The 21,741-nt window shown below is 39.7% G+C and overlaps 1 protein-coding gene across 2 annotated transcripts in view; it reads right to left on the bottom strand.

The window, feature by feature from the left end:
* Positions 1 to 21,741, bottom strand: part of CFTR (CF transmembrane conductance regulator) — a 1,712,697-nt gene that overhangs the window by 224,082 nt on the left and 1,466,874 nt on the right. For both annotated transcript variants that reach the window (XM_044088720.1, XM_044088721.1), the window contains 2 exons: positions 17,261 to 17,411; positions 2,797 to 3,024 (listed from right to left, as the gene is read on the bottom strand). In XM_044088720.1, coding sequence (XP_043944655.1) covers positions 2,797 to 3,024; positions 17,261 to 17,411 — 379 coding nt within the window. The remainder of the gene's footprint in view (positions 1 to 2,796; positions 3,025 to 17,260; positions 17,412 to 21,741) is intronic.

Here is a 21,741-nt window from a genome sequence, read left to right as displayed (position 1 = left end):
GGAGCCGACTGAAGCAATATGGACGGAGGTTTCTCGGCAACCGGTTCCAAAGCAGTGTCCCGGTTCTGAAAAAAGAAGACTGTCGGATCCGAAGGAGTGTAGTCGAAGTCACCACACTCTCTGACCTTTTTCCTTTTTTGGATCTAGAATCAGTGGAAGATTTAGAAGATTTAGATGATTTACTGGCTCCATCCTGGTCAGACAATGCCTCAGAAAAGGGGTGTTTGATGATACCTCTATCAATCAATTTCCTCTTCCTTTCTGCTAACACGCTGGTGGAAGAGGAGTGACAGATACTACAAGACTCTTGCAGGTGTACCTCACCCAAGCAGTAAACACACTGCACATGGGCATCCGTGACCGACATTTTCTGTCCACAGTCTGGGCATTTTTTAAACCCAGACTTTGGATGTTTGTCTTTTTCTTCAGACATTTTCACAACAGAAGCACACTAATTAACTATGAGCTGTTTTAACTAAGTAACTCACACAAACACACACACAGCCCAAAAGGGGCAACTGACAACTGACTAATTATAAACAGTAATAAGAAATCCAAAAACAATGGTCCCAACACGGAACACTGACTAATACTAAAGAAGGGATCCTAAGGCCAAAGGGCCGAAGGCAAGATAGATAATACTGAGGGAAGGGGTATGAACAAAGAAAAAATACTATCTACCAGCTAGTAATATCTGTTACAGAATAGAACAAGAATATATAAAAAATGAAAAATATAACTTGCTGAAAGTTGAAAAACTTCCAATAAAGTCTCAAGCCAAGCTTGGAAACCAAGAGATCCGTGCCGCGGCAAACTAGATCTGAGGTAATTCCAGCAGAGCATTGTGAGATAAGGAGTGGGGTCTTGAGCTACTGGAGAATTTTTAGCTTGCTAGTCAGCAGTGTCAGAGCTGAGGATCGGCTCCGAACCCATCAGTGATGAATGAATGGTGAGATTGAACAACTTCACATTTAATGTATCCACAAATGGAAAATGTTGGAGATGTGAACGGGTAAATAATGCAGACTGGAATCATATTTTGTATGACTGTATTAAAATTAAGACATACTGGAATGGAATAAAAGTTTCTTACAGGCTCCATTTAATTAATCCTTTATCTTATCTAAAGCATTAATTCTTTTGAATGTGAACGAAGGTCCACAATTGAATAAAACAAATATGTATTTATTATGTAAAATACTTACAATTTCAAGGAAATGTATAACCAGAAGATGGAACTCAAACATATCACCATCTATGGATGACTTCTACACTCTTCTGAAGAGTACAACAGCTTTGATGGAAATCAGAATCAAAGAACTAAGGATTTCTCCTAGGCCATTGGTCAACAATCCATGGAGAAAAGTCTTATCATTGATAGACACTCTGCAACAATGAACAGAATACTCTGATAACTAGAATGATATTTTTGTACAATAATTGTTTACAATGAATACTACTCCTGATGTCAGGCTGTTGTAAATATTGTATATAGTTATTCATAATATCATATACAAAATACTATGGAAAATTAAAAATATTATTTGAAAATGAAAACTATTTGAGTAAAAAAAAAAACAGCTGCACAAAACCTCAACTAAGGATTTATATAATTATCTTAAAAGAGGAAGCCCCTACACCTCAGTATGGGGGGGGGGTCTTTTCCTCTTCCAAACTTTTATTTATAATGGCCAACAATGAGGTTGCCATGTATCAGGGTAAGGAAAATATTAGAGCTTCACAAAATGTGCCTCGGTGTTAGAAGTATTTCCATTTAAGGACAGCACAAAGGGCCTATCATAATTTGTAACATTACTGGACATTGAGTTAAGTAGCTCACAGTTCGCTGCAAGCAGTTTATGCTAAGGGCCCCACAGTGGCTCAGTGCGCCCTATCGAAACATTGAAAAACAATGTTGAGTTATGTGTGCGGCAGTCCCAGTGTTCAGTACTGCACATTAAGGATGTTGGTAAACAGCTCTAAGTTTCATGTACCACATCCTTAGCTATCATATTTCAGATGCTTCTCTAGCTTCCTTGAACAGCTACACCTCATTACAACATTTAGAGTCAGGTTACATTTACTAATCCTCCTTACCCAATACATGCTAGTCTACACTGATGGTAACAGCACTATCCAAAATTACTACAAAATCAAAGTTCTGAGGGCATGATGATAAACCAACATGGGAAAGTCTGCCTAAACTAACTTGTGACTTAGACCAGTGTAATCTCCCACCTAATTAATTATTCCTAAATGCTCTGCTTGAGACCCTTTCCTGAATCATATTTTATGGGTATGAGGGAATCAGTAAATTGTTTTGGGGAGTATCCAGATGTATTCCTTGGTATTCCTCTCCGTAAGATGTATCCAGATATCTAATGACAAATGGCTTTCAAGGACATTCATTTGTCAAACTGCAAGTCACATGAACAGTGTTTCAGTGTTAGTGTCACACACAAGATAAGAATAATATTGATATTTTCACACGGTTGAAGAAATGTGTTCAGACAGATTTATGTACACACACACACACACACACACACACACAACAGGATATTAAACATGCATTATGTAACCAGTAGAATTCACAAATGAAATTATGTATGTATGTATGTATGTACAATCAAAACAGAATTTATTTAGTACTTCATGAATTATGCAAAACCAAAACAGTAATTTCTAACTTCACCACTTGAACATAGACACTTAAAGTCTAAAACCACTAACATACAGGTACTGCTTTGGATCTTGTAAGACTGAGATTTGAACAAAATATGGTGCATTATTAGTTACCTGTAGTTAGGACAGAGATGAATGTCACTGCACTGAAGAATACAACAAATACAATGTCAATCCTCATTTGAAACCAACGCAGAGCTGACAGGTAAAGAAACCAGTTCGCTGTGTGTAGATTGAGAGCTTTATGAAACAAAGTTTCAAAGTAAGCTTGTCTTCCAAAAGCTCTTACAGTCCACAGCCCTTTCAAAGTCGTGATGAGATGGGTGAATATTGGGCTACGAGCTAGAAAGGAAACAATATTAGGCTAAGATGAAAGATCCAATGACAATACTTTAGTTAAAGTTTAAATGAACTTTCTTGCTTTGACTCAATCCTTTTGCAACACATTTGCTATGTAGTCAACTATTCCTTTAAATAATCCTCAAGTAACTATTGCAAAAACGTATGCAGACATATTGCTACCACATTCACATGAACAGACATAGAAGGCTCATCTTTTAATGACATACTGCAGTATAAATGAGATAAGATAAAACATACATAGCCAATCATTAGTGGGTCTTGTATGATCAGAGGTTCACAAGGGAATGCTAGGCTAATGACCACGAGGGCCCTTATAAGCCTAGCCATGCACGTATACTTCAAAATAAATTTAATTTCTTCCACTGTAGCAGGCAAACTACTGTGAATGCCAACTGTGTTTCCTCTTTTATGCCCCACCACAATGTCGCACAGAAATGCACCACTTTCCTGTCAAAGATAAGTAAAACTTATGATTTTTGTCATTAAAATAGTATTTGCTTTCAGTTAATACAGATAATGCTAGTATATCTCACAGAAACATGGCAAGATAACAGCAAAAAAGAAACAGTCTTATTGCAGTAGCTAATATTTTGCAGTCTGTGTATATTTATTATCAAGTTCTCCATGTAAATAATGCTACATAATCTACATAATCTTACATTATTAGGAGGTTTATGTCTATTATATGGGTTAAAAGCTTACAAACACAACAAGGATATTAAGTGAAAGACTGTCACATTTTAACAATAGCACTATAATTGCTAAGTGCAATTATGATAAGAGAGGGTGTCCAGCTACATTTAATAAAAGACAACATGGTAATGTATTATGACTTCTTTTTAGCAAGTAATTCTTCGGGATTAATGCTTGTTTAGCACTGTTTCCCCTCAAAGAAAATTAGATTTGAAAATGTATTTCTGTGGACGTACAATGAAAATTTTCATTTCATATTTACTCTGGTTGCTAGACTTGTGGTATTGCATTTGTTTTGTAATCCTCTTAGTAATGTATATGTTCTGTCCGAACAAAATATCAGTATGAAAGAAATGACAAATTATCCATAAAGAAATCCAAAATCAGTGCAAATTCTTCTGCATTTTATTTTTATCTTAGAATTTGACAGGTAGACTGTACTTTGAGAGAGAATTGGGGAGAAGTGTTATGGACATTCTATGTTCATGTGGTCTGTATGAAGGATGGGAGATATAATATCAAAGCCACAAATGGTTACTGATATTGCTACCTACTTCAGTGACTCATTTTACAAAAGTTAAGTAGTGCCTGGAAACTTTGCCTCAAATAGACTGAAAACATCATTATCAGAATATTAAATATGACATGTTAATCATTAAAATATCTTTAGATAATGTACTAAGATTCATTTTAACAGGTTTAAACAATGATCCAATGGAGCAATGACCAGTAATATATGGGGATTCACTGATTTTGTATGCACTAGAAATCAGAATGCTGTCCTACATACATGGCATCAATGCCGGAGAAGAGAAATACAAACTGTGAAAGATTCCAAGATCCTGGATTCTCTGGTCTGTGAAGACATGCTGACAAATGGAAATGTGCCTCAAGTAAACAGATGAGATGCATTAACGTGAGTTGGAATTGTAGTGTTCAGGATGCACAAGGTCAAGAAGTTTTGATAATGTCAGCACCATGGAATGGTCATGAATGTTGATACATGGCAGTAAATGGCACATGAATAAATCATCATTATCATTACCAACCCCCCCCCTTTTTTTTCTGTTTCCTACGTGGGGTCAGGGTGTCATGCCAACTTTTGCCATCTCTCAGATTCAATATTACTCTTCTACCTTCTTTGACATTCATTACTGACTGACACAGTTCTTTTCTTAAACCATCCATCCATCTCTTTGCTGGATGCCCTCATTTCCTCTTGCCTTTTTCCAGATTTACCAAATTTTCTTCACCAGATTGTCTTTTGCTTTTCTGCTCATGTGCCTGAACCACTGTAATCTGTTCACTTTAACCTTCTCTGCAGTTAGAGTTACTTGGTTTTCTGTTCAGATATCCTCAATATTCCATCTGTTCCATAGTGTGTATCCTCCCACCAAACTCCGGCACTTCATCTGCCCCATAGTATGAATCTTACCACCTATCTCAGGCACTTCATCTGTCCCACAGTGTGCATCCTTCCACTCAAATCAGGCACTTCATCTGTCCCATAGTCTGCATCCCACTACCCTACTCAGGCACTTCATCTCTATCACCTCTAGCTTCCTCAATTGCTCTGCCTTTTCTGCCCAGGTTTGTATACCATACAGTAGTACTGGTTGCACCAAGATTTTGTACACCTTACTTTTCAGCTTTTTTTGACATTCTTCCATCATTATAAGCAGCAGTGGGATCAGAGCTAAACCCTGATGCACAGCCATACCCACTAGGAAACCGTCTACAAGTCTGAACACTGCACTTGTGTCATTGGGTCCCTGTAAAGCCATCCATCCACAACCCCTTTTTCCTATTTTTGCACATGGGGTTGGGGTGTCACTTTAACAATGACAATCATCTAGAGCCAAGCTTCACAATGCCGAGTGGCTACCCCTGATGCAGCTGTTCTTTCATATCACATACTCACAAGCACATTCACACCTGTGGCCAATTTACAGTATCCAATCTATCTACTGCAAATCTATGGAATGTGGGAGAAAAACAGAGAACCAAAGGAAACCTATGCCAACACAGGAAGGACATGCAGAATCCACACAGAAGGCAATGCAGCTGAGAACTGAATCAAGAACATCTTGCTGTGAGGTGATAACTCTAACGGCTGCATCACTGCGCTGCCCTGTTGTGTACCTGTGCACAGCCTGCACTAATATTTCTGACCAATGTACTGCCCTGTTGGGTACCTGTACATAGCCTGCACTAATGTTTCTGGGACTTTGAACCACTACGGGACAATCTAAATCAACTTTCTTGGACCTTGTCATATGCTTTCTCCAGCCTAGGAATGTCTAGCTGGACTCTTTCCTCTTTTCTAGCGTCTTTTCAACTAGTTGTTTCACTGCAAACATCCATGATCCTCATAACTTGTTCTGTTTTGTTTGACCTGATATGAACATTCAGTCTCTCATTACCAACACCAACTCAAGTTTTGTTGCTTTATCTAGTAGATCCTGCAACTGCTGCCCGAATGTACTCTTTTCCTTGATATCACAATCCTGCTGTGGGGTAGAGGTTGACAGTATGAATAATGCCCTATCCTTACAGTGGAATCTGATTGCCATGAGTCTGTCACTAATTCTGATGACATCCCTCACTGTCTTCTGAAGCTTCTCCCTCACCACAATTCCCACAATATTTCTATTTTCTTTACTCAGAGTAGTAAGAGTCTGGATCACAAGCCAGGTAGCTTTGCTGTACAACTCTACTGTCTTGTTTCCTGGATACAGAAGATGTCCAAGCTCCTCCTTACTAGCATGTCATCCACCTGCAAGCTACCTCCTTTCAGTAAGCCTGCACTGAGTGTAGCAATCCTTAGTTCATGTTTGGTAGGCTGAATGGTTTTACGCTTAGCTATCCCAGGTAAACCCAAGCTGGCAAATGGAAGCCAGCTGACTAGTAGCTTACTAATCCAGGACTGTTGGGCCTTAGGTTGAACACACACTGGGCAATAGGGTAACATATACTCCACCCAGTGTTAGCGTGAATCCCTGGCATAGGTCAGTCTAGGCTGGGCTCTCTAATCATCAGCAAACACCCATGTCTATTTTTGGTGACATTAGTCAATGTGACCAAATCACCAATAACAATTCTTTCACCACTAAATGCCTAGCTGTGACATGGCGCATGACCTGTGGTCTTTCTTCGCTTATCTAAAAAATACTGCAGAGAAAGCTGATCCTAAAGTGTTTGGTCTTATACAACTCTGTCTCCCAACAGCACCTTCTACAGTCTGTGCTGCACAATTACATTTCTGGGTAAGTTTAAGGTGAGAACACCCAGCATATTTTTGGGAGATGGGAGGAAACCCATAAAGATAACAGGAGAACATGCAAACTTTAAACAGGCATTGCCCTGCAGTCAGACTTGAACACTTTACCTTGTACATGGCAAAGACATTAACTATTATGCTAATGGTGTTATTGTTCTTACCCATTTTGTATGAATGCTGCCAAAAATGTTTGTATTGGGTTTCAAAGTATAGTGTTTGCACGGAAATGCAATTAAGAGATCCAGAAGCTAAAAAGTGATAATATGTCAGACACATAGAGAAGCATCTGCACAAAAATTTGGCAGGAATCTCAGATTCTGGCTGCAACAAAGAGCTGGGATGATTTTTTTTGTTGTAATGGTTTTGGAAGAGAAGGTATATTATATGGCAAAAAGACAACTCAGTGAAATATGGATCAGATAGCCCCACAAAGCATATAAAGCTAGAGGGAGTCTTGGCAAAATTAGTTATAATTTTCCAATAAGATCCATCGTTTTACTATGTAAAGTAAGGTGTTTTGCAACAAAATACAAGTAATTGATCCAGTTTCAAAACTGATAGAATTTATTATTAATTTTCCTGAAAGCAAATTCTGGGTCTTATAAAATAGCATAAAGTATCATAAAAAAAATGTAAAAATACACAAACACACACACATGTATATATATATATATATATATATATATATATATGTGTGTGTGTGTGTGTATATATATATATATATCTATGGGTCTACTTCACATAATCGAACATCCAAATGCTCGAATTTTATATGATCGAGACCATATGATCGAACATTTGAATGTTTGAAAATGTAAAAAAAAAAAATAGAAAAAAAAAAAAACTAAAGTGTGCTAGCAGGGGGGCAAGCCCCCCCCCCCCCGGCACCCACCACACCTTCTGCTATTTAAATATACTAACTCCGAGATTGCACTATATTGCGGTAAAGGGAAATCTTCCTGTTCCGTGCTCTTTGAAGACCCCATTCAGACCGGTCGAGCTTTTAAATGCTTGATCATATGGTCTCAGCCATATGAAAGTCAAGCTTTTAAAAGTTCGACCATCTGAAGGGGACTCATATATATATATATATATATATATATATATATATATATATATATATATATATATCTACACACACACACTATATATATATATATATATATATATATATATATATATATATATATATATATATTTTATATATATATATATATATATATATAGACGCACACACACACACACACACACACACACATATATATCTTCATTCCATATAGATATAAATACACACACATATATACACACACAGACACACGAGTTACCTAAATTTGGTACATATACATACATACAGGAATACCCAAATAAACTGCAAATACAACAAACAGTACTCAGAGACTAACAACACAAAAGACCTCCAAAAAAATGCTTCCAGCACTCAAAAACAGGCAGTTATGCTTCTTTATAATAACAAAAATAACAAATTTTGGGCAACAGCAGATTGTGGTTTCACCTTCGAACAGACTTTTTCGATTCTGAATAATAGGATTCATGCTGAATAATGTAACTTCCTGATTACGTTACTTACATTAAAAAAAACGTTTTATCATTCAGCAATGAAAAGGCCTGTTTAAAGGTGTAAACCTTGTCTGCTGTTGCTGATAATTCATTATATTAAAGGAGTATAACTGCTTATGTTTGAGTGCTGGAAGTGCTATTTCTGGAGGTCTCTTATACAGATCACCTGCAGCTACGCAAACCTTTCACGAGCTCTGGAACAAAGCAAAAAAGCAGGTTAAGCTCAATAAACAAAATTACTATATCACTCAACAAAACAAATACAGTACCAAACCGCAACAATTCTGGGCAACAATAAATAACATCCTATAGCCAAGAAGAACCACTACTCCCACCCCCAACATAACAGATACAGACCTGGACATAGCACCAGCTTTAATAACTATTTCACACCCTCACTACTCAAACTCTTAAACAACATCACTTCCTCCAACACCCTACAACCACCTCAGGCCCAAATCAATACCATACCTTTCACACTTAAGTTTGTTCCTACCTTTACTATCCAAAACCTCCTAGCCAAACTCAAACCAACCACCCTTGCAGCCAATAACCTTCCTGCCGAATACCTCCAAAATGCATCCACAGCTATAGCCTATCCCATTTCACTTCTAATAAATAGATCCAACACCTAACACACCATTCCATCCCTTTGGAAAACCTTATATATCATACCACTCCACAAAGGTGGCCCCTCCCTTGACCTTTCCAACTATCAACCAATTGCAATTCTCTCAACCCTCTCTAAGATCCTAGAAAGATGTATTCATCACCAGTTCCTCTCCTATCTCCTCACCAACAACCTTCTCTCCTCAACCCAACATGGATTTCGCCCATCCCACAGCACCACCACTGCCCTACTCAAATTCACCAATACCATAAACTCCCACAGGAATCTAGGTAAATTTGTCTCAGCTACCTTCCTAGATTTATCTAAGGCATTCGACACAGTCTCACATAATAAACTACTGTCTTGTCTCTCTAACCTCAACCTTAACATCCCCACCCTCCTCTGGTTTAAAAGGTTTTTAAATAACTGCCAACATTCCATCAAACAGCATAACTGTCTATCCCCCACTCCCAACCTCCTTAGGTGTGCCACAAGGATCAGTCCTAGGACCCCTTCTTTTTAATATCTTCACAAACCAACTCCAGTCAGCTACCTCTAAAGCCGACATAGTCCAATACGCTGACGACACAACTCTCATATGCACTTCACCCACATCCAACTTCTCTAATAAAAAACCCAAGAAGCCTTCTCTGAAATTGAGAACTGGCTTAACAACTCCCAACTCATACTAAATCCCAAGAAAACACAACTAATGCTATTCCACTCTACTAAAACGAGCAACCTTACCTTCTCTGTACTCTCCGCCAGCAAAACCCAAATCACCCGTCACTGAGGCCAAACTCCTAGGAGTTACCATTGACCAGCAACTCAAATTCACAAAGCACATATCAACAACCATCACTAAAGTCCACAAAAAGCTAGGTTCCCTTCATCGCTGTAAAAGTTATCTAACTACCAAATCTCAAATTGCAATAGCCAGGACCCACCTCCTATCCACTCTAATTTATGCATCCCCAATTCTAACTAATCTTTACAAAACTGACCTTAACAAACTTACCATCTGTTACAACAAAATCGCTAAATCCGCTACCAATGTCAAATCACAATCCCACCACTGCCTTTCCAAACAGGCCTTATACTGGCTTGAATTTCCGAACCTATTAAGGAACCATCAGCTCAGCCTAGCTCATCTAATTCTGTACTATCCGGAGAAAATCCCCGGCCTGACTGGCATGCTGAGCTTCTACAATTCAAATTGACAACTTCAGTCCTGCAACAAAGCCTTAATCAAAACCATCACATACAAAAACAACTCCGGGGAATCATTATTTGCCCAAGAAATAGTGAAAATATGGAACAACCTTCCCCCTGATCTCAGACTACAAAACTCCACACCCTCCTTCAAAAGCCTACTTAAAACATACCTCTTCATCAACCATCTATGCAACTGTAACTGACCCCTTGAAGCCTTTTCCACTCACTATTTCTACACCCCATCTGTCCTGGGCAGCACAAACAACACCATCTGACTATACCTATCCATGTGTGAGCAATAACCTATATATGAGTGTATGTACGTGTGTGTGTGTGTGTGTGTGTGTGTGTGTGTGTGTGTGTGTGTGTGTGTATGTGTCTGTGTGTATGCATATATATTATATATATATATATATATATATATATATATATGTGTGTGTGTGTGTGTATATATATATATATATATATATATATATATATATATATATATATATATGTATATATGGATTCACTTCATAACACTGAAAGCTCAAGACACTGAAACCAAAACACCGAAACTTCAAAATCTTGAAAACTCAAAACACTGAAAACACATATCATACATATACTGAGTTTAAACAACATAAATCATAGCACATTCCACCAACTGTAAGCAGGGGGGCAAGCCACCCTGCACCCCCCCCCACACACACACACACCCTGCTACTTATTTATTTATTTTATTTATTTTTATTTATTTATTTATAGTTGGTTTACCAGGATTGTCCAGTGGGCCAGAAGAACCCGTTTTCAATGGAGTCCTGGGGAGAAAAGCTCCAAAACAAAGATACAATAGATTACAGAAGTTTACACTTTAACACTTAAAATCATATTAAGACAGTTCGTCAAAAACAGTGGTAACAAAACTATTACAGTGGTTCACACATATTTTTTTTTTTTTAATAGAAATCCAAGATTTAGCAGGTGCAATCGAGAATTTTGGTTACATTATGCATAACAAACATAGCATTGCTGTAGTAAATATATAGTATCTTGAGTGGAATAGTAGAATTTGAGAATTATTAGATGTTATTGCATTTGCTTAATTATAGTGTCTGGTAATATATGATATAGTTGCCTGTAGGGAGAAGACTAGGCTATGAGGGGTGGGAGCAGGAGCATTCCCAAGAGGATGTTAGGTGCGTGTGCAGAGATTTTTTTAAAAGCAGGGAGGTTAGTAGTGGTGTGGATGGAGGGGGGAAGGGAGTTCCATAGGCGTGCCAGGGCAAAGGACAGGAGGTTTTGCCCTGGAGAGTGAAGGGGTTTGTACAGTTCTATTAGATTTTGGTTATTAGATCTTAGGAGTCTTTGTGGCAGGTGCATTTTAAAGGTGGAGCTGAGTGAGGGACAGAGGGATGGATGAAAAATGAGTTTGTGAGCAAAGGTGAGCTGAGTAAAGGAGAGATAGTTGGGTAGCTCAAGCCAGTTTAGTTTGTGGAGAGATACACAGTGATGGGTAGATGCTTTGTGGCTAGTGGCAAATTTGGCAATTTTATTATAACAGGAGGACAGTTTTGTTTTGAGGGATGATTGCAGGTTTGTTAGAAGAGGGGCACTGTACAGAAGGGAAGGCATGAGGAATGTTGTAGCGAGAGTGAGCTTATTAGATGTAGTGAGGAATCGATTGTGTCGATATAGCATGCCAAGTTTGTAGTGGGTTTTTTTATGTTTAGTTGTAGATGGCTATTGAATTTAAGCTGGTCATCTATCTGGACCCCTAGTAGTTTGGTTTCAGATACTAGTTCAAGAGGGGTGTTGTTTTGGATAGTGATAGAGAGTAGATTTCTATCAATGGTTGTGTTTTTTGAGGCAGCAAATACCATAAGTTTGTTTTTTGATGCATTGAGTGCTAGATGATTGTTCTTCATCCACTGTTCTGTGGTAGAGAGGGCATCTTGGGTTAATTTTAAGAGAGTGGGAATGGATGTGGCTGTGCAGATAATTGTAGAATCATCTGCATATTGAATAAGTTTGGCATGGGGAACTGAGTGGAAGAAGTCATTTATGAATATATTGAAGAGGAGAAAACCCAAAATGGAACCTTGGGGGACCCCAGTGGGTGTGTTCAGGAAGGAGGAGATGGCTGTTTTCCATTTGACAGCTTGTTGCCTATGGGAGAGATAGCTGGTGAACCAATTGAGAGAGGCAGGGGATAGGTTTAGGTTAGATAGTTTAGTTAGGAGAAGGCTGTGAGAGATAGTATCGAAAGCCTTAGAGAGGTCGAGAAGGAGGGTAGATACAACAGAGCCAGAATCTCGGGCTGTATTTACGGTTTCCAGGAAGGAAAGGAGGGCAGTCATGGTGCTGTGACTGGGACTGAAACCGTGTTGTGTGGAAGTTAGTAAGTTATTATTTAGGAGCTAGGGAAGGAGTTGGAGATGGATACATTTCTCTAGGAGTTTTGATATAGGAGAGAGGATGGCGATGGGATGGAAGTTAGTGATATTGTTATTATTGCCTCCTTTGTGCAAGGGAATGATGAATGCTCTTTTCCAGAGTGTGGGAACAAGACCTTCTTGGACAGAGTGATTGATTAGGATGCTGATGGGGAAGGCAATGGCTTCAGCAGCTATGTTGAGGAAGGATGAGGGTATGTTATCAGGTGCATTAGTACATGGTTTTAGCTTTTGCAAGTGTTTTTTTATGGTAGAGGTAGGGATGGGTTTTAGGGAGAAAGGTGGGAGTTGAGAGGTAGGAGATGAAGGGGGTGGTAGGAGGGGGGATGCAGTTGTAGGGGGTGAGGTGTTATTGGAGAAGGATGAGGTTAGTTTAGAAATAGAGTCTAAGAAAAAAGAGTTGAATTGGGTGGCCAGATCAATATCTAGTGCATTTGGGTCTGGGCTTGGGTTTTCTGCTGAGCCAGGTTTTAGGAGGTTATTGATGCCTTTCCAGAATTTTTGAGGGTTGGTTTTAAGGTTGTTTTGGAGTATGGAGTAGTAGTTCTGTCGATCTGTTGTGATAAGCTTTTTAACTGTATTGCGAAGAGTTTTGAATTCATTAAGGGTGTTGGGAGTTTTGTTTCTTTGGTAACGTGCCCAGGTTTTGTCTCTAAGTCGCATGGCAGTTAGTGTGTTTTTTGTTAGCCAGGGGGCGGTATTGTTTCATATTCTTTTGGTTTTTATGGGGGTGAAACTATCCGGGAGATTTAGGAAAGTTGTATTGAAGTATGCAACAGCATTATCCAGGGGTAGAGTTTTTAGGGGGTTCCAATTTATTGATTTTATATATATTAACTCCAAGATTGCACTTCATTACAGTAAGTGCAATTTTGGAGTTGATATATTTAAGTAGCAGGGGGTGTGGGAGGTGCAGGGGGGATTACCCCCCTGCTTACACTTGGTGGAAAGTGCTATGATTTATGTTGTTTAAACTCAGTATATGTATGATATGTGTTTTCAGTGTTTTGAGTTTTCAGTGTTTTGAAGTTTCAGTGTTTTGGTCTTCTATATTATGAAGTTTTCTCATTTTCAGTGTTTTGAGTTTTCAGTGTTATGAAGTGAATCCATTTATATATATATATATATATATATATATATATATATATATATATATATGTGTGTGTGTGTGTGTGTGTGTGTATAGGTTCATAGGTAGGTACTAGGCTATTGGCCCTTTGGCCCTAGGGCCTATATAAGCCTAGCCAAACAGTACCCTGGCTTTTGCCACCCAACAAAATTATTTTCCTGTGCCCCTGTAAAGCAGAGCCGCAGAAGTGATCCCCGGGGTGAATTTCCTATCTCCCATCCAATCATCAAGATTTTTCTTAAAGAGTGCTAATGAGGAGCTTTGTTTGATATAGATAGGTAGTTTGTTCCAGAGTATGGGAAGTCTCTGAGACAGGAATCTATCCCTCCAGGATATTCTGTTTATTGTGGTGACAAGGTTTAGGTCCCTAGAGCGTGTAGCTCGGAGGGATTGGGATTGCTTTACGTGGAGCATGTCCAACAGCTCTGGGTTTGACATAGCTTTGTATGTTAGGCAGAGATCGCCTCGGAGTAGGTGATATGCGACAGAGTAAAGCTGGAGTTTTTTGAGACAGTCTGCGTAGGGCATCTGTTTGAGGCCGGTAATCCTCTTTGTGAGGTATTTCTGTGGCCTTTCCAGTTGTTGTAGATGTCTTGTGAGGCACATACCAAAAGGGGAGTTGTATTCTATAATGTGTCTAATGAGTGATGAGTAGAGGGGAACAATGACCTCTTTTTTTCTGGATGAGAAACCTTTTGTGATGAGGTGTGCCACGTAGAAGGATTTCATGACTACTGTGGCGATGTGATTATCAAAGGAGCGACTACTGTCCACCTGTGTCCCAAGGTCTCTTATCACACTTTCTGTGTTAAGTGGACTACTGCCTATCCGGTAGTCCATGGGTACAGAGTTTTTACAAAAAGGGATGACAATGCACTTTTTGGCATTGAGCTTGAGGCCATGGCTTTGACACCAGGCATCTGTCATATATAGATATTTGTGTATATATATATGTGTAGATATATATACATATATATGGTGTCACTTCAGAATCTCGAATTACTGAAAAGTCGTACTTCATATGATCAAGGTAATTGAACCCCTCCACTCACTATTTCTACACCCCATCTGTCCTGGACATCACAAACAACACCATCTAACTATACCTATCCATGTGTGAGCAATAACGTATATATGAGTGTATGTACATGTGTGTGCGTGCGCGCGCGCGCGCGCGCGTGTGTGTGTGTGTGTGTGTGTGTGTGTGTGTGTGTGTGTGTGTGTGTGTATGGTTTCACTTCAGAATCTAGAATTACTGAAAACTCGCACTTCATATGGTCGAGACCATATGATCGAGTTTTCAGAAACTCGAAATTCCGAAGTGAAATAAAAAAAAAATACCCAAAGACATCATTTCTGCAGGGGGGCAAACCACCCTGCACCCTCCCTACTTAAATATACCATCTCTGCGATCGAACTATAGTGAGGAAATGGGAAATCTCACATTCTGTGCTTCTGCATATAACACAAAATGGGAGATTTCCCTTTTCCCCACTGTAGCGCAATCTCGGAGTTGGTATATTTAAGTAGGGGGGTGTGGGGGGTGCAGGGGGGTTTGCTCCCCTGCAGAAACGAAGTCTTTGGGAATTTTTTTTATTTCACTTTAGAATTTCGAGTTTCTGAAAACTCGATCATATGGTCTCGACCATATGAAGTTGGAGTTTTCAGTACTTCGAGATTATGAAGTGAAACCATATATATATATATATATATATATATATATATATATATATCTATATATATATGGGTCCCCTTCACATGGTCGACAGTTCATATAATCGACACTCATTTGGTCGACAGTTCATTTGGTCGACAAGCAGATTTGCCCTCTTCCCCAATGTTGTGCAACCCTGGAGTTGATATATATAGTTAGGGGGTGTGTGGGGGGCACAGCCCCCATTGAGGGGTGTGGGGGGCAAAGAAAATGCTTGTCGATCAAATGAACTGTCGACCAAATCAACTGTCGACCATATGAACTGTCGACCATGTCAGGTAGACCCATATATATATATATATATATATATATATATATATATATATATATATATATATATAGACATATATATATATATATATATATACAGATAGATAGATATATATATATATATATATATATATATACAGATAGATATATATATATATATATATATACCCTTACATGTATATTTGCTTGAATGTATATATGGAAGACTTAAACATTTATATAGTCTTATTCAATTGTGAAATATCTTGCAATGCTCTACCAGGTTCTTATCTACTCTCATTGTATATTTTGTACACTTGTATTTTCAACCAAAAGGGGGAATATCCACTTATTGTATACTAACAGCTGTAAAGTCTACAGTCTGTATGCTACTACTCTGTAATGTCTCTTTTGTAAATTTTTCTTCTCTCTGTAAACTTATGGGGGGGGGGGGTTTCTCCCCACAACTCTGCTGAAAACGCGCATTTGTTGTCTAGTCGGACTATAATGGCAAGCAAATGTTAAATAAAAATAATAATTGTGTGTGTGTGTGTGTGTGTGTGTGTGTGTGTGTGTGTGCGTGCGTGCGTGCGTGCGTGCGTGCGTGTGTGTGTGTGTGTGTGTGTATGAGGAGCTATATGTTGTTAAAAATTCATATCATCAAACTTCAACACATCGATCTTTTGATTGTTTACAAGTTGTTCTTATCCTTCCCTTTTTGAAAGCGTACAATGTACTGCATATAATGAATGGAAATCAGCAGAAAAAAGACGCTAATACAAGTGTCTTACTTCCATATGCTTATAGTTTGTATACAACCAAATATCTATTTGCAGAAACGTATTTTTATTTTTGTTAAGCAAGACAGAACTATTCTAATGAGACTGGTGTTTTCTGTTTTAGAATTCATTTCATGTCAGCACACCTTGACATATACTTGTTTGCAGGGTTACAGCCATGAAATAGAAATAGAAGTTTACAAGATATGTGTCACTATTCAGTAAATTCCCCATCTAGTGTTCCATTACTGCTCCACAGAGCACAGTTCCACGTCCCCACAAATGAGCTTAGACCTAGTAACGTAGAACATGACTGTTCTTCATGTTCTGTCCATTATTCCCTCCTTCTTTGACAGTCAGGTGTCATGCATCCTTTTCATTTTCCTGGTCTCATTCTAAAAGAAACTTATTTGAATGAGAACACAAAGCAGTCACATATGAGTCTATTGCATTTTACAATTTCTTAAAAATTCAATGATGTTCATTACTAAGGTCAGATTTTTTACTTTATTAGCTTGCATATGATGACATACCTTCCGATTCAAGTTGCTTCAGTTGTTGTGCTGAACGAAGAAAGTATGAACGAAGCACAATGAAGATGACTGTCACAGGTACTGCAGCCAAAAATATGTAGGGACGTAGCACAGACACCACAGTGATGGCACCCGCAACAATGAAAAACAGCTGTGGGAAAAAATGAAATACTCATTTATATTGTTCAAGCCATAATCTGGGAACTTTTACTAAGTAACATTACTCAGATGAGTAGATACAAATGCATCATTTAGTTAATACCAGGTCTAAAGCTCACAATGCCCTACAGCTTTGTAATATTAAACCGGAATCTCATTTATCTTTTACTTTCAATGGGCAATAGCTGTTGAATATGGACCTCAGTAGGTTACCTAGAATTGTTTCTGTGTGCATGTCTGTTGCTTACATTACAGTTAGGGTTAGGAAAGGGAATAATTTGAGGGTGTGCATGTGGATCAGAGTGTGTTTATGTGAGTTTTTGCTTTTTAGGGTTAATGTTACGCTTAGTTTAGGGGAAAATTTTAGTGTAGAACATGTTTGTATGTGTGTATGCGTTCTGTGTCCAAGTGTCTTGATTAGTGATACTGTTAGGGAAAGGATTTTTCTTAAGATAATTTGCATGGTTAAGGTCGGGTTAAGGGCAGGGTTAGGGTCAGGGTCAGGGTTAGTAGACATGAGACAGGTGCTACAGTTGACGTAATATAGTTAGGGAGCGGATGGTACGCTCCACTCAAGAGTACTGTTCTTATTGGTAGTGTTATTAGCCCTGGCGGTGATGGCAATAAGCTGTATATATAGTTGACCTGCTGGATGGTTGCATGAATGTTTAGAACATTTCCAGTCCCATGATTACCAATTTACCTTTAACACAGGTAGTCAGCTTGGAGAGGGTGATCTTATATGTATCTTTCCCAAAGTCAGGTGAGACGGTGACATAGCAGAGAGCTAGATTTTTTGTATAGTTCATTTTTACTGACATAACAAAAGTACTTCTAATTAGGATTTGTTATATAAGACCAGGATTTGTTATGTAAGACTAGAGGGTAACTATTAATCCAGCTCAGTTGTGGGTTCGCTCATAGCTAAATAAACCATCTCCCAAAGGAAGAACCTCAGTGCATTTGATTATATGGTCAACAACAAATTTTGGATACAGGAAGTTTGTCTGTTATGTAGTGAATAATCCAGTCTCATGACAGGGAAATTTATTTTGCAGAATGTAAGTGCTAATGTCTGCCAATTTCAGGCCTTGTGTTTTGATCCAGATGGCATTCATGGGGTCGTGAAGAAACAAGTTAAACTCAAGAAGCCCCATATCTGAGTGACCGTAATCCCAGAGTCAGTGCCATCTTCAGTGGCTCAAAAGTTAGTTTTTGCCTTTCAGGATGGAAGATAAGAAGACTGTGGGTTCTATTCCCATAATAGGTTTTTGGATTCATTTTTCAATACTGACATTGCAATATAATATGGGGGCTGCTCTTTTAGAGTTTGTTGTCCATTGGATAAGACATTAACCCAAGGATCCATCTGTCTGAGTTGGAGGTAGCTCAGATGGATATAAAGGATCCCACAGTAATTATTCAAACAGTATGGATGTTCCCTAGTGCCTGGCTAAATTTCTTCCAGTAAGTAAGAATACCACCTTGGCTGTCTCCTGAAAACAGGCCACAAGCCTAGCTAGACTAGCCTGGTTAACAAAATGTAAACAAGTAAATGAATAAATAAAATAAAGAATAATACATAACTGCATGTTATATGATAGAGAGGCAGGTTCCAGCAGTAGGCAGTATCAATACTGTAGAATTCACCCGATCTGACCATGAGAGTTTGATGACAGATTTTTAGTTAGAAGTTAATTCACAAGAATTACAGAAACAGTGTTTGGTTTTCTTAATGTTCACTAAGCCTGACATAATGGAGTGGTTAGGCCTTACAAAATATTTTTGTCTGTACCCATTAGGTAGTATGCTCATCCACCTATAGTATGAAGATTTAAAGAGTGAATTAGAAGTTATGTACTCACCATAACGTTCCATCTGAGTAGGTGTATTAATTTGTCTGCAACCTGTGGGTTATGGATCCGATATCGGATCCGAACCGGCATGGTTTTCCAGCTATGGATCCAAGCTCTCAGCTCCTCCCCTCACCCATAATGCCCTGCTCTACCCTCATGACCTCAGATCGAGTTTGCCAAAGCAACAACACCCTGAAAAGGGTAACATAAAATATGCAGGAAACTGAAAGGCCAGGGGGATAGGAGGGCGGGATGGTTGCAGACAAATGAATACACCTACTCAGATGGAACGTTATGGTGAGTACATAACTTCTAAATCTGAAGTAGGATATTCATTTGTCTGCAACCTGTGGGACAGAGTCCCCAGCTACCTGAATCTTGGGCGGCCATCATGGAAGGATATTCCGGAGCACCCCGGAGCCACAGGATGCTCTACGCCTAGATGCAAGATCCAACTTATAGTGGGAAATAAAAGTATGAGATGAAGCCCACGTGGCTGCTGCACAAATATCATCTAGAGGAATCCTAGCCTTGAAGGCTGCCGAGGTAGATACTGACCGGGTTGAATGGGCATGAACACCCTCCGGTGCGGGCCTTCCTGAAGCTTGATAAGCCAATAAAATGCACTGTGAAATCCAGCGGAAAGAGAAACTTTAGAAATTGGCTTGCCCAAATTAAATTTTGCAAAGGAAATAAACAACTGGTCGGATTGCCTATGACCAGCCGTCCTGTTTAGATAAAATCTAAGTTGCCTGTGAACATCTAATGAGTGGAGCTTATATTCACCTTTGTTTTCATATTTAGGGAAGAAAACAGGGAGGTTAATGGATTGATTGATGTTTGCTTCAGAAGCGACTTTAGGAAGAAAGGACGGGTTGGTCCTGAGGTAAACACGGTCCGGATGAAATACCAAGTAAGGAGGTTTAGCTGACAATGCTTGAAGCTCAGAAACTCTCTTGGCCGATGTAATGGCTACCAAAAAGGCTGTCTTGTAGGACAAGAATTTGAGATCCACCGTAGCTGCTGGCTCGAAAGGGGGGGCGGTCAAGGCCTGTAGAACCAGAGAGAGGTCCCAAGGAGGAACCGCTTGTTTTACAGGGGGCCTGAGAAGAAAAGTACCTTTAAGAAAAAGTTTACACAATTTGGCTGACATAAGAGGATTAGAGTCATGGCCAATGTGATAATGAGAAATTGCCGCCAGTTGTACTTTGACTGTGGAACTGCTGGCACCATCGTTAAAAAGAGTGGTTAGAAAGTCAAGCACTAATGGAAGAGGAACCGTGAAGGATTCAGGCCTTGCCGCTCCGCCCACAAAGAAAACCGTTTCCACTTGCTGCGGTAGACCTTTCTAGTGGATGGTTTATGAGCTGCCACCAAAATTGCCTTAACAGGTGATGAAATACCGGGAGTCCTGATCAAGAGTGGAACTGGAGCAGCCAAGCGGTCAGCTTCAGGTTGTCCAGATTCGGAGGAGGTATGCAGGATGGATGGGATATCAGATCCGGAATGGGATCTAGAATCCAAGGAGGATTCACCGAGTGAGACCTTAGGAAGGGGAACCAGATCTGTCGAGGCCAAAACGGAGCAATGAGAATCATTCTGCAACCCACCTGAGAGGCTTTCTGAAGAACTTGGAGCATCAGAGGCAAGGGTGGATAAGCATACAGAAGACCGGGTGGCCAAGCATGCACCAGAGCGTCTCTTGGGAACCTCCGGGAGGAGGTAACAGAGCGAAAAAACTGTCGCACTTGGTGTTTGAGGGAGAGGCAAAAAGATCGCATGAAGGAGTTCCCCACCGTGCGAATATGCGTTCCGCTACTCGACAATTGAGAGACCACTCGTAAGGGGTCAGAATGGTGCGACTGAGCTTGTCCGCTAGGATGTTGGACCGACCCGGAATGTGCGTTGCTATTAGAAAGCGGTTGGTGGAGATTGCCCATTCCCAAACTCTCATGGCTTCTCGACAAAGAGGGTAAGACCTTGTTCCCCCTTGCTTGTTGATGTACCAGACCACAGACATGTTGTCCGATTGAATCGCAATTGTTCCCAAGGGAAGAAAGTCCTGAAGTGCTAGCAACGCTAAGAGCACTGCTCTCATCTCTAGAACATTGATATGCAGTAAGGTCTCTGAATCGTCCCACGTGCCTTGAACGGTCCGGCCCGCAAAGTGCCCCCCCCCCCACCCAAGGCGGGAGGCGTCCGTGGTCACAGTGACGAGAGGGGGAGAAGCACAAAATGGGCGGCCCCTGTGGAGATCTGGGGAGTGAAGCCACCACAAGAGGGACCGCTTGCAAGCCTTGCTGATCGCAATGGGATGATGCATGGGGAGAGCAAGGTATGACCACTGTACTAAGAGCGTCCACTGTAGAACGCGCATATTGAGCCTGGCAAGAGGAAGAAGTGCTATAACAGATGCCATGGACCCTAGAGCCCTCAGGACCAACTCCGCCGGAACAGAACTTGAGT

This window comes from Protopterus annectens, chromosome 11.part0 (genome assembly GCF_019279795.1).
Source record: "Protopterus annectens isolate FY-2018-M chromosome 11.part0, PAN1.0, whole genome shotgun sequence".
In the NCBI taxonomy this organism is placed as follows: domain Eukaryota; kingdom Metazoa; phylum Chordata; order Ceratodontiformes; family Protopteridae; genus Protopterus; species Protopterus annectens.
The sequence above is the reverse complement of the archived record's forward strand: the minus strand, read 5'-3'. Positions and strand labels throughout refer to the sequence as shown.